This window comes from Limulus polyphemus, unplaced genomic scaffold, assembly GCF_000517525.1.
Source record: "Limulus polyphemus unplaced genomic scaffold, Limulus_polyphemus-2.1.2 Scaffold506, whole genome shotgun sequence".
In the NCBI taxonomy this organism is placed as follows: Eukaryota; Metazoa; Arthropoda; class Merostomata; order Xiphosura; family Limulidae; genus Limulus; species Limulus polyphemus.
This window is the reverse complement of record NW_013666116.1, coordinates 144,939-157,735: the sequence shown is the minus strand read 5'-3', so window position 1 is coordinate 157,735 and position 12,797 is coordinate 144,939. Positions and strand designations below refer to the sequence as shown.

Below are 12,797 nucleotides of genomic sequence, written 5' to 3'. Positions count from 1 at the left end.
GCTTGTAATTGGAGAATAATCCAGTGATTGTGATCACTTTCATGCTCTACAAGCCAGTTTCAAACAATATGAACATGATGGTTATTGAATTATCATTAGAATGGAAATAACATTGTTGGGTGGAAAAAATACAAATTTTTAGATGTACAATAAATATATTTTCAAATATTTACTGGTTTCTATCGTATTTGTAATATCCAACAAAGAAAATTTTGTGTTTATTTCCCCCTTCTATTAACCCTATTGCCCCAGGTATCTTTTACTGCGCATGACACAAGGTTTTAGTGTCTTATATTCAAAATTTTATTAAACTACTTTTTGTTTATGTTATACCAATTAGTATAGCACAAAATCTTAGCTAAAAATCTATATTTTAATAGTATACAAGTTTTAAGTTCTTAATTCTACAAAGGAATATTTATAAAAATCCTGAATTTCCACTATTGTGGCCCACGTGACACATTTTGTCTTAACATGGCATCATCCCTATTTTATCTATCATCTCTCAAAAATGTACAAAATTAAACGTAAATTACTCTCTATAAAGTCGTTATTGCTCAGACAAACCATAATTTTTATATTCTTCAATTTTGTTTGGTTACAGAGCTATCAAATAGAAAATCAGACCCCCTCCTGCCACACCCACCTATCATATCCTCTATCACAGTTCATTGATATTTCTTTCTTATGTTTCATTATATATTACCTATAACCAATATAAAGTCAAAGTTTTCATCTATCAAATGATGTACTGTATAATATTGTGTTCTGAACAGATAATTGTCAATTTCACACAGAGTAGCAACAACGTTCCTGTGGGAAAGTTAACGACTATCTTGGAGGAATTTGCAATGGCTCTTGTTGCATAGTTAGAAAAACCAGGAAAATTTTGGAAGGTATGTTACTAGTCTATATTCTTTGGTGCATTATTTAATTCAATAAAAATTATTAAGTGCATTACCATCTATAGTATAATATATTAGGGTTAACTCTCTTCGAAACCCGACAGCATGAAAAAAAGATGATGAGGTAAGTACTTTATTTCTTGTTTTTTATACTTATTCTTTATTTATTATTGTAAAAGTAACTAAAATCTAAAAATATGGATCTCTAAGTTATTTAAGAGTAGATTAGGTAAAATATGTAATAGTAATAATACAATTAAAATGGTTCACGAGGCATATGGATAATGTAATTTGATAGCGTAACGTGAGCTGCACGTTCCCCAAGTGATTTAAAACTTATAATGGTGCAGGTATTAGTTAGACACGGTTCAAAGGGTAATAAAATATAATTATAAATAGATGTAGGATAAATGAATGTAGTTTCATGTTATAATTTGAAGTCATTCTAGAAAGAAAAAAGTTTAATTTAGGTTTATTTCGATTATTTATTTTTTCATGGTTACGAGAGCGGTCGAATTGACTGATCCCGTTTTGTAATAGAGTAGAGAAAATAACAGATAAACTATAAAGTTTCACTGAAAAAAACGTGTGAAATGCATTTAGGAAGTTATAGGGATTACACAAAGAAAATTTGAAATTTTTGATATGAGGAAAAGTATTTTTAATCTTAACATGAAAATTACTTTGCACATGGACTATTCAAAACAAATACTTAATATATATTCATGGACACATTTTTATTTTATTATAATAAAAATACTTCACTAAAAAATGAGTTTTTGTATGTGAAAGACTGCTAAATTTTGTGAATATATACCCACTATATTAAGAGTGAGTTATAAGTATTAAATCTATAAAGACTTTAAACGAGTACAATAAAGGTCATGTGGCCTGTCAAATTGACTGGGCACTTATTAAAAGTGTTAGTTGACTTAAATCATTACCGCAAGAATATTCCCCACACTATTACTTCTTCTCTAGCAGCTTGAGCTGTCAAAACAGGGTTTGGCAGTTCATGGTTTATCACCTTATTTTTACTCTATAGTCAGTACAGAGAAAGGGTGAAACATTTATGAGAAGGCATTACATTTCCCATCATTCATTGTTTACAGCTCGCATGCTAGGAGGATAAAAAATTTACCAAACAAAACGCTTATCATTTTATTCAATCTACAGACGTTTTTTTAGTGTTAACTTTCTATTCGTGAATTTTATTCTCATTGGAAAATATTTTCATAAATGTATTTTTGAAAAAAATATTTTTAAGTTGACTTCTTTAAAAGCTTATTAGTCAGGATGAATCTGTTGCTTGTCTTTCCTAGCCTACCAATTTCCAGAATTCTATTTTTCTTGCATAAGTTGGCTATTATAAACACCCAGTATTGTCTTGTTTTGAACCTTTCATTGTGAGAAATTTGGATTTTTATTCAAATACATTATTTAAGAGACAGACTCTAAATTATTATTTAATTCTTGGAACTTCAGATTATCATAATTTATTTACTTTTCTGAAATGTCAACTCTTTTTTTATGGATAGATACTTTTAACAACATCCAACAGGCCACTCCAGTTCACAATAACTTCTTGTATGGGTGCTACTTCCAATGTTTAAAGTCATTTGTTCTCCAGGTTATAAATTCCCATTATATTTCTGGCTCTTCTTCTTCTTTTGTGTGTGTGTGTGTGGAGCAAATGTTGTCATCCTTGTTATTTGGTATAATGATTGATCAAGTAAGAATGATCTGTCAGAATAACTTCTGGTACAGTTGCTACTGATTTAGCTTAGTATGTGGTGGACTATTTATATAGACAACTGATTTTTTATAGGACAGTCAATAAAAATTGCATAGTAGCTGAACCAAGGCATTTCTGTTATACTTAAATCTAACACCACATCATTTGTATGAAACTTTGCCTTGGAGTTTGTTCTATCTTAAGAACATCTCATGTGCTTGTATTGTCATTCTATTATTGCCTTGATGTGCTTTAACTTTGGGCATGGATGAATATATAATTATCTTGTAACATGTCTCATAGGGTCTTCATTTTCAGATAAATGCACAGTTTCTTTATATGTGAATTGAGAGTTTCTGAGCAGGGTTACTCTATTTATGACTGATCTTGGCATTTTTTGGTTTCCATTTCCAAACTTTTTTACCCAAGCTGTAAGTACTTTCCTGAAGTGTACATGACATTTAATACCCACTGTCATCAGTTCAGGGGTACATGACATTTAATACCCACTGTCATCAGTCCAGGGATACATGACACCACATAAAAGAGCTTTTCTTTTCCCTTTTTTTGACACTGTTTTCTTTAAACATTGTGAGAACTTATGCACTGTATAGAATATACATATTTACAATATTTACTAAATTTTATGATAATCTTCATCCATAAGTGTGCTATCATTCTTTGTTGGTCTGAGATGGCAACTGGAAAGGATTTCAGAATATTGGAAATGTTTTTGGTTTGTTTGGTAGTTAATATAATACTAAGTTATTCTAGATATTGGAGTGTGTATGCATGCTAAATGCCCTTCAGACCTCAAAAATCTCTATTTGGTTATTTGTTTGTTAATATTTACTTCCTAATATGATTAGTGTCTTTTTTAAATCCATTAGGTTTTTCCTCACTGCTGCCTGGGTTTCCTCAGGTGGAATTATAACTAATATGTAGGTTTTTATTTTGATCTTTTGTTTTTATGCAGTTGTACTTTTATATTGTATATTTTTTGTTTAATTATGATCAGTGCTTGAAGTGGAGAGAGAGCAAGATGGTTTGTGAAATGTTTGAAGCTGATTATTATATTTCTGTGAATTTTTTACTTATTATTATAAAAGTAACTAAAATGTAAAAATTAGAAAGTTATTAGATAAGATTAGGTAAAATAATGAAAAAAAATCTTCACGATGTTTACTCGTGCTTTATGCAATTTGATAAAGTAGCGTGAGTTTCATGGTCGCTGAGTGATTTCCAATTTGTGTGGAAAGATAATTAGGTAGTCACAGTTTGAAGGGCAATAAAATAAACAGATGTATACTGTTACAAGTTATAGTATGGAAACTTTGATGGTTACTTTGTTTTCGAACCGGGTCACATCGACCTAGCCTGTAATGAGAGGGCTCATTCACTTCATCTGTGTACTACTTTGTCTCATTCCTGCCTTGCTCTTGCATGACATTTAAAAAAATATATAAATTTAGTTTTCCACTCCAATCTCTTGCTGCTGTAAGTATTTATTTCATCGTCTATTAAGCTTTTTTCCTTTTGAGAAGCTTACAGTCTACTAAAAGGTAGCAGAATGGTTTCAGGCCCTCCTGAAAAGAAGTAGGAGGGCATCCTGCCCCAATTCAAGCACTGATTATGATACATGAGTTTCTGTATTGGAATGGCAACTATAACAGGAAACTATTGAAGGAAATTAATTGATTGACTCATGGTTTACTTTTCTAATGTTTAATTCAGCTTTTTTGAGGATATGTGATCCAAATGGGGATGTTCATTTCAGCATGATGTCTGGTGTAATCACTGAATCATGGGTTAATGTCAAAGCTGTATGTTAGTGTTTGAGAAAGGTAGGCTTTAACTCGTATGAAACTATGGTTGTTTGAACTGTGTTGTTTTTATGAGCTCTAAATTACTTTTATTAGACAAAGGTGAGTTGTTTTTATGAATTTTGTATTTGTTAAATTGGTAATTTGGGTGAGAATGAGTTTGCTTTTCAGTGTAGTAACACTCATTATTCATATTGACTTATTTTTCATTTTAGGCTTGAAAAAAAAAGTATGCTTAAAATGCTGATTTTCTTTTTTTTTCATCTTAGGCCTGGTGGAATACCAGCAAGGAATTCTCGAGGGGAACGTCTTCTGGTATTTCTGGGAATTATAGATATTTTACAAAGTTACCGTTTGAAGAAGAAGTTAGAACACACATGGAAGTCAATGTTACATGATGGAGTGAGAATTATGCTCTTTCTTTCTTTTAGCAATATAAAACCTAAGTTTGAGTTTTTGAGTTACTTAAAACTAACATTCTAGCTACTCTTATTTTACTTTAGTTTTATCTGTTAAACTATAATTGTAATAGTGTCATGTCTTTTACAGGAAAATGATGTTTATTAAGTCTCGTATTACAAGATCAAATATAAAGTTTGTCTTATCTAAAGACATTTACTAAGGTTTACTTTTTTTTCATCTTTAATGTATTTCAAGGCATTAATACTAATATTAATTTGTCGAAGTTGCTACCACTTATATAATGCCACATTCTTCTTTTTTTTTTTTTATCAGGATACAGTCTCAGTACACAGGCCTTCCTTTTATGCTCAGAGATTCCAGGATTTCATGGCCAAAACAGTATTCAAAAAAATTATGTCTTGTAAGTCATATAATTATCACTTAATTCATTGTTCATGTTTTGTTGAGTATTTTCTTCTGGTATGTTTAGTATGATTTATACATTTTGTTTATTTGAGTATTACTGGTTCTCCTCTTTATTCCTTTAATTTTCATTAGGGATATCCCGAATGTTTTCACTGTGCATTAGCAAGCTTATAAATACTTGAATAATAAATTCATTGATTAAAAAGTGTACAGATTTTAAGACTCCTCATCTTATTCATTTGAAATAGTTGAGAAAACAGTTTAACATTTAGCAATCTCTTAAGGCTTTTGACGAAGCATGTTTGCACTTCTTTTCAGATTTTATATTCCTTTATTGGCCAGTTTTACTGTGATTGTATTGTTAATGATCAAGTGGAAAAGTTCCACAGAAGTTTCATTTTTAATAGTGTAAATGTATACTGCATTATGAGTAGGTTTTCTGAAGATGTTCTAGATGAAATTAACACCTAAATAAGTTATCCAAATAACCCAATTCCAGTAATGCAGAAAAAACTGAAATGAACATTTTGATATTTTATATTATCTTTCGGCATTTTAGAACAAGGAAATTGAAATACACTTTTGACTTAGTGGTATAAGGTTTTAATGATACTTCATAAACTTCAGTTCTTTGGTGGTTGTGAAAAATGTTAAATGCAAATTCTCTTTCACAGGTATACTATTAATATTATTTTTTCTGCATAAAAGCTTTAATTTTTTGGACAAAGAATATTTGTTTCTTTTCTAGTAAACTCTGTTCATATTATTTAATTTAAATATTTCTAACTTGTTTCTTCTATTACTGACACATTTAAAAGCTATTTCAAATAGTAGTTGATATACTATATTTGAACTGCTTGTGTAGTCAAGTGTCATGAGAAAGTTTAAAGGATTTGTTTGGATATTTTTAATGCTGAAATCCATTTAACAATATAATAACATTTATCCTTTAACCTCTAGCATATACGTATTTGCTGGCTCTGAAATAATTGAAAGGTTATTTTTCAACAGAAGAAAAAATTATTTTAAATTTTGTAATTTTGAACTTTTATTTTTACTAACTCCTTGTGTCACCTTATTCTTTTTTTTATACAGTGCTTTAGCTAGTAACTATAAAGGAAAGTTGTACATTAAGGGAATTTGAATTTGCTTGAAATTTTATCACTGAGGTAATTAACACTTCATTAACATTGAAAGATGAAAGTGTAAAGTAACTTAGGATATGGATCGTTTAAATAATCTGTTGTGTCCTTTGTCAAGAATAACTCAGTTTGTGCACTTCCATTCCAAATACTAAACTTTCTGTCAGTCACATATCTCACTAAAAAGGCCCTTACTCCACATTTCTTTTTCTCTGCTATCACTACCACTCCTTGTGCCACCAAGTGGACCTGCCTGAAATCAAAGGCCCGCACCGCAAATTTAGAACCCTGGTGTCTAGTGTCATAGGTACGAACCTTCTCTCTTGATGTTATTAACTGTGCTGTTGGCTGTAAATGTATGTCAAAGTTTCCTGTAAAACCTTTCATTTGATTTTTCCTCTTCCTCTTACCTGTGTTAATGTACTTCTGAATGCGTGTGTGCGCACTACAATGATTGTAGATAACTTCTTTTTAGTGTTGCAGTTGGATATTTACCTCAAATTGAGATAATTCAGTACCTGAATGAGTATTGTGTTGTATTTTGTGTAATGCAATGTTTTGTGAAGTGTTGAGTTAATTGTTAACCTTAATGTTATGTTAGTTCTTACTTGGGTGTTATCTTTCCTTATTTGTAAGCCTGAGTCCTTGTTTGATTACTTTCATTACAAAATTACATCTAACACTTTTCCACACACATATATATCCTGAGTTTTGTTGAAACTAAATTGGATTTTAGTTTTAGGTAGAAAGTTGAAGTAACCATTGATACTTAAATTTCCATAAACTCTTTCATTGTAATTACTTGTTTTTAGTTTAATTTTCTCCAGGCTTTTAGAAAACAAATGTAACTATCATTATTTAAACATTTCATATATATGGGTGTGGATGAATGATATAGTTTTACTGCTAAAGAGGTAGTAATAGTATACTTATAGTTGGAAATTAGTAGTTAGAAACGAAATTTATTATCACAGTAAGTTATAATGTAGTTTAGAAAATGAAGTTATGATTGCATTTTCATCTTGATATGATTGTAATAATGTATGTAATTTGTATTTTAGTATTACGTTTATTACATTTTCTTTACTTTGTTAGTTTAATGAACCTACCAACTTCAGAGACTGTCTTACAAAATTAGAAATCAGGAACTGGAGAAAATAATTGTAGTTAATTGAAGTTAATTCATGTTTGTTATTCTTTAAGAAGATATTTAACTAAAAATAAACTTTTTGAACTTCCCTTACAAATTTTAGTGGCAAAAGAACTTATCAAAAGAACAGTCATAGTTCATTCCTGTTCCTGAAATACCTTAAAATCACAGGTATAAGAGGAGTATATATCAATAAATTAGTTTTAGTTGTGTTTTGAAAAAGTTAATTTGCAGACTTAGTGCAGATTGAAATTCCTTCCTTTGGCCAAGCTTGATTGATGAAGAGCTGCAAAAGTGTGGGTTTACCAATAAAAAAGGAGAAAATATTTTCATTTATCATAGCTTGTTGTTAGTAATGTAGAGCACTACAAACTTTTTTCTTTGCATTAACCCTCTTGCTATGGGTAGGTCTGTGTGAGCATGTCACAAACTTTTAGAGTTACATTCAAAATTTAATTGAACTACTTTGTTATAATAGTATTTGAATAAACTTGGCATCAAAACATAGTTAATGAACCAAATTTTAATATATAAATTTTAAATTCTTAATTTTTTAAAGGAAGTATTTAAAAAATCCCCAATCTCCCATAGTATGAGAATTGACATTTGTTTTCTAGGTCCTCCTCCTTCATTAATTTCTTTACCACTCCTCTAAAAAGTATAGAATTTAGTGTAAATTGCTCATTATAATATAGGTATTACTAAGGCAAAGCCTAATTTTTATAGCCTTCAATCTTATTTGTTTATAGAGCCATAAAGTAGAAAATCAGACCCACTTGCCACACCCACCTCTTACACAAATTGCCAGTAATTCTCTCTGATGTTTTATACTATATCGTCTATAACCAATAGAAAGCCAAAGTTTTAATCTACCAAATTATGTGTTATATTATACTGTTTTCTGTACATCGTATTGTCTATTTTGCTTCCAGTTTGAAACTTTCTTTTGTGTTATTCACATTGACAAGTTTAGCTAAATTTCAAAGGCTCTTACCACATAGTTATAAAGCCATATAAATTATGATAATTATAAGACATTGTTCACTTTGTGGATGTTATTATTGTGTATTCTTAGGTGCATTATTTAATCAAATAATTATTTAGTGTACTGTTACATCAGTATAAACAAAGTAGGCTTAACTTCCATCAGGAATTGACAGCAAAAAATCAAGAGGACACAGGTAAGTACCATATTTCTTTTTGTATGGTATTGTAAAAGTAACTAAAATGTAAAAATTAGAAGATTAGGTAAAACAATTAATTGTAATAATTCTTCACAAGGTATGCTTGCAAGCAGCTTGTGCATTACATAATTTAATATGGTAACTTAAGCTACGTGTTTGCCAAGGAATTTACAACTTGTATGGCAGAATTATTAATTAGACATAGGTCAAAGGGCAATAAAACAATAAAATTTAAGTATAAACAGATGTAGACTGTCATGAGCTTTAAGATATTTACAATAAACAATTGTAGTTTCTTGTTACAATTTGCAGTCACTTTAGAAAGAATTCATTTTATATTTTTTATGGTGGTTACGAAGACGGTCAAATTGACCAAATTGGTATAGAGTTAGGGTAGAGAAAATGACAGATAATATATAAGGTTTTACTGAAAAAAAAATTATTTTTTCAGGAAGTTTTAGAGATTACACAAACGAAATTTGACAATTTTCAGGTGAAGAAAATGGAAATTGCTTTGCATTTAGAGTAGTCAGCACTCAAACCATATATTCACGGACAAATTTTTAGTAAAAATACATAATTAAAAAATCAGCTTTTTCCTGTAAAAAATACTTGTCACGTTTACTTAAAGCTAGCCAAATTATGTGAAAATGCACAGAACACATTTAAAAGTTATAGTATGGAAACTGATGGCCAAACCAACCAAGCCTGTAGCAAGAGGGTTAAAGGCAAACAAGAAGTATCAGTGGATTGAGATTTGTACATATTTATCTGAAAATTTTTATAATACCATAAGTTTTGTATATTTTTACATGACAGAAAGTGCAAATTTTAAACCTTTTTGTGTCTTGCAGTTCTCTGACAGGAAAAGTCATATAGTATTGTGGAAGTAGAAATCTTAATAGCTAATGAACTTACACATTTTTATTGACAGAAGAAACTTTGAAATGTAGTATAGTTATCACAAGTGAAGGGAGAGAAGTACTTAAGAAATTCCATTAACTTAACCCTGTTAAGTGTCTCAGTAAAAGTTGAGTGGAAATATTGCTAAATGTTTATTGTAGAGTGTTTGAAAGGTAAAGGGGTTGCTAATAAGCTGATTGAGATGTGTGAAATCAAGCCTCGGGCAATCCTGAAAGATAGTTTTGATCAGCCAGGAGATAATTTATACTTGTAAATATCACATTTACTTTTATATGTGTTATGTTAATCAAATATTTTGAATAACTAGTTATTTGGTTATTGTAATTTAAAGTACTTACTAAATGACATGAAAGGTGTAAATAGATTGCATCATTATTTCATGGCATATTTATTTTAATTTTATAACTAAGACAATGGATGCCTTGTTTAAACTTGTGTGAAAAACATTACAAATTTTTCAGTTTTTATTTATGTCTATTCATTCAAATAGCTTTGTAATACCACATACACATTGAAATTTGCAGTAGTTTTTTTTCTTCTAATCACTGTTGTGAATATATTAGTTTTGTGATAGTATATTATGAAACATTACATCAGTTATCCTTGTTTTATTTCCTTATAGTTGTAATTCTCTCATTTTATTGACTTTTGAATTTGTGATAAATTTCATACTTGGTTTTGTTTTCATACTGCTTTTTGTAGTGGGGTAGGTGATTTTTTTATTCCATTGTTTTATGGATGTATTAATTTTAGTTTGATTCATTAAGACTTGCATTGTGAACTTTGTATATTGTCTTTTTATTTTATTTGCAATTTGTTTTATGTATTCCAAATTAATACTATTACAATAACATTTGAAAGCAGAAAATTTACTTATTCTGAGGTGTGTATATATAGTCTTGAATATCATATAATTATTATATTCTGGTAGTTAAGGTGCCATCTTTCCATAATGACAGGTAAACATTGATGCTGGTTTGATAAATCAAGGTAAATGTCAATATGTACCACCCTAGTGGTTTAAGGTGCACACTAACTGGTGCTGTCCTAATGGTTGAAAGTGCACATTGATATGTGCTGTCCTTGTGGTTTAAGATGTATATTGATTTGTGCTGTCCTTGTGGTTTAAGGTGTACATTGATTTGTGCTGTCCTGGTAGTTGAAGGTGCACATTGATTTTGTGCTGTCCTTATGATTTAAGGTGTACATGGATTTGTGCTGTCCTTATGGTTTAAGGTGTACATTGATTTGTGCTGTCCTTATAGTTTAAGGTGTACATTGATTTGTGCTGTCCTAGTAGTTGAAGGTGCACACTGATTTGTGCTGTCCTTGTGGTTGGAAGTGCACATTGATATGTGCTATCCTTGTGGTTGATGGTACTCTCTTATATTGTCCTATAATGTTCATTTAAGGAAGACGTGCATGTAAACTAAATGCAAAGTTTCCATGTTTAATATTTATATATTTTTTTAGATCATTTGGTAGTAGAGACTCGGGATATCTTATTTTTATCTTCAAAAATATATAGTTTATATTAACTAAAAATATTCACTGAATTTTACTCAACATTGGTGTAGTTATCAGATCTAGTAATTGTTTTTGGTCATAACATAGCTAATAGAGCAGTAACTGTAGGACAATATCCCATAATGATGTATGTATAACAGTTGCTTACATGTTTGGAAGCCAGGAAGAACTGTTACGTGGAGTTTAAGCATTTCTCACCATGGGTGTTAAATTTTTACCCATGGCTAAAAATACATATGTAATGTAAACTTTTAAAAATTTTGAACTTTGTACACAGCTTTCATATGATTAGTTATTGTTAACATCACGTAGGATTATTTTGCCATTAGTGAGGACTACCGCTTAAAAAAATCATTCCTTCATTTCAACTTTCCTTGGGCATGTTTGCTTATCTGAAGGGAAATACCACTAGCAACCTGCATTTCAACAGTTGTACTGTCAGTACAAAACATCTTATTATATAACAAGTTATAAGGCATTTCAAAGAATTAAATTTTCTTTAAGTTTACTTATGATGTACAATTTATTTAGTATTAAAAATAGATTATGCTATGATCTATGTTATTTTATGACATAAATTCAAGATTTAATAGAAGGATATTTACTTTAAAAAAAAAAGGGAATCATTTCCACTAAAAGATTGTATTTGGTACAGTATAGGAGACATGTATTGAAATAAATTTTCTAATACTCACTTTGGGTCAATGATTGAATCCCATTGCTGTTTGGTACTTTGATATTATAACTTCCATCATAGCAAGCGTAAACAACTTAAGCAGTGTTTGACAGAACAAATTTAGTAATGCTCATACAATGGACAGAACAAATTAGTAATGCTCATACAATGGACGGAACAAATTAGTAATGCTTATACAATGGACAGAACAAATTAGTAATGCTCATACAGTTGACAGAACAAATTAGTAATGCTCATACAGTTGACAGAGAGTTTTAAATTGATAAAAGATCAAATGAAAAACCTTCCAAAGCATTTTCCCTTTATTGTATGTAGTTACCTTTTTCTTTTCATGTCTGTTTAGCCATCAAAAGCATACTTCTATACACTGGTATATTGTAGTGTACATTAATTTTTTAAGTGGAATAAAATTGATGTTTATTTTTGTATTTTTTTCTAGCTCTGAAGCACTCCCCATCAAAACGCAAGGGACCATCTGTAAGGCACAGACCAGTATCAGCAGAAACTGACCAATCTAAGCCTGAGGGTGGGATGATATCCAAGTCCATTACACCTGGGGCTAGCAAAGGTAAATAATGTACAATCAAACCTCAAGGGAAGTGGCTAAATTGAATTTTTCATACAGATGACCTCTTAATCCTGGCTATTTTGTACAAGTCACAGTCTGTTATTGTGTTATATTCATTATTTAATTAAAGAACTTTATTATGAATGTATCAATAAACTTGGCATGAAAACATAGCTTATGATTTGAATTTTTACATTATTTAACTTCTTCTTTAACCCTTTCGAGCAGAAAGGACATGTCATCTTGTTTGTTGACTCACATTAAAAATTTTATTGAACTACTATTTCATGAATTTATGTCAATAAGTTTGGTAT

The 12,797-nt window shown here is 30.0% G+C and overlaps 1 protein-coding gene across 11 annotated transcripts in view; it reads left to right on the top strand.

Annotated features, from left to right (window-relative positions):
* Window positions 1–12,797, top strand: part of LOC106458732 (phosphatidylinositol 4-phosphate 5-kinase type-1 alpha-like) — a 104,824-nt gene that overhangs the window by 60,702 nt on the left and 31,325 nt on the right. For 6 of the 11 annotated variants that reach the window (XM_022385015.1, XM_022385014.1, XM_022385012.1 and 3 more), the window contains exons 14-18: window positions 3,531–3,581; window positions 4,733–4,865; window positions 5,199–5,286; window positions 6,678–6,740; window positions 12,355–12,483. In XM_022385015.1, the coding sequence (XP_022240723.1) occupies window positions 3,531–3,581; window positions 4,733–4,865; window positions 5,199–5,286; window positions 6,678–6,740; window positions 12,355–12,483 (464 nt within the window). The remainder of the gene's footprint in view (window positions 1–3,530; window positions 3,582–4,732; window positions 4,866–5,198; window positions 5,287–6,677; window positions 6,741–12,354; window positions 12,484–12,797) is intronic. The other 5 variants (XM_022385016.1, XM_022385021.1, XM_022385022.1 and 2 more) reach the window with 3 other exon arrangements.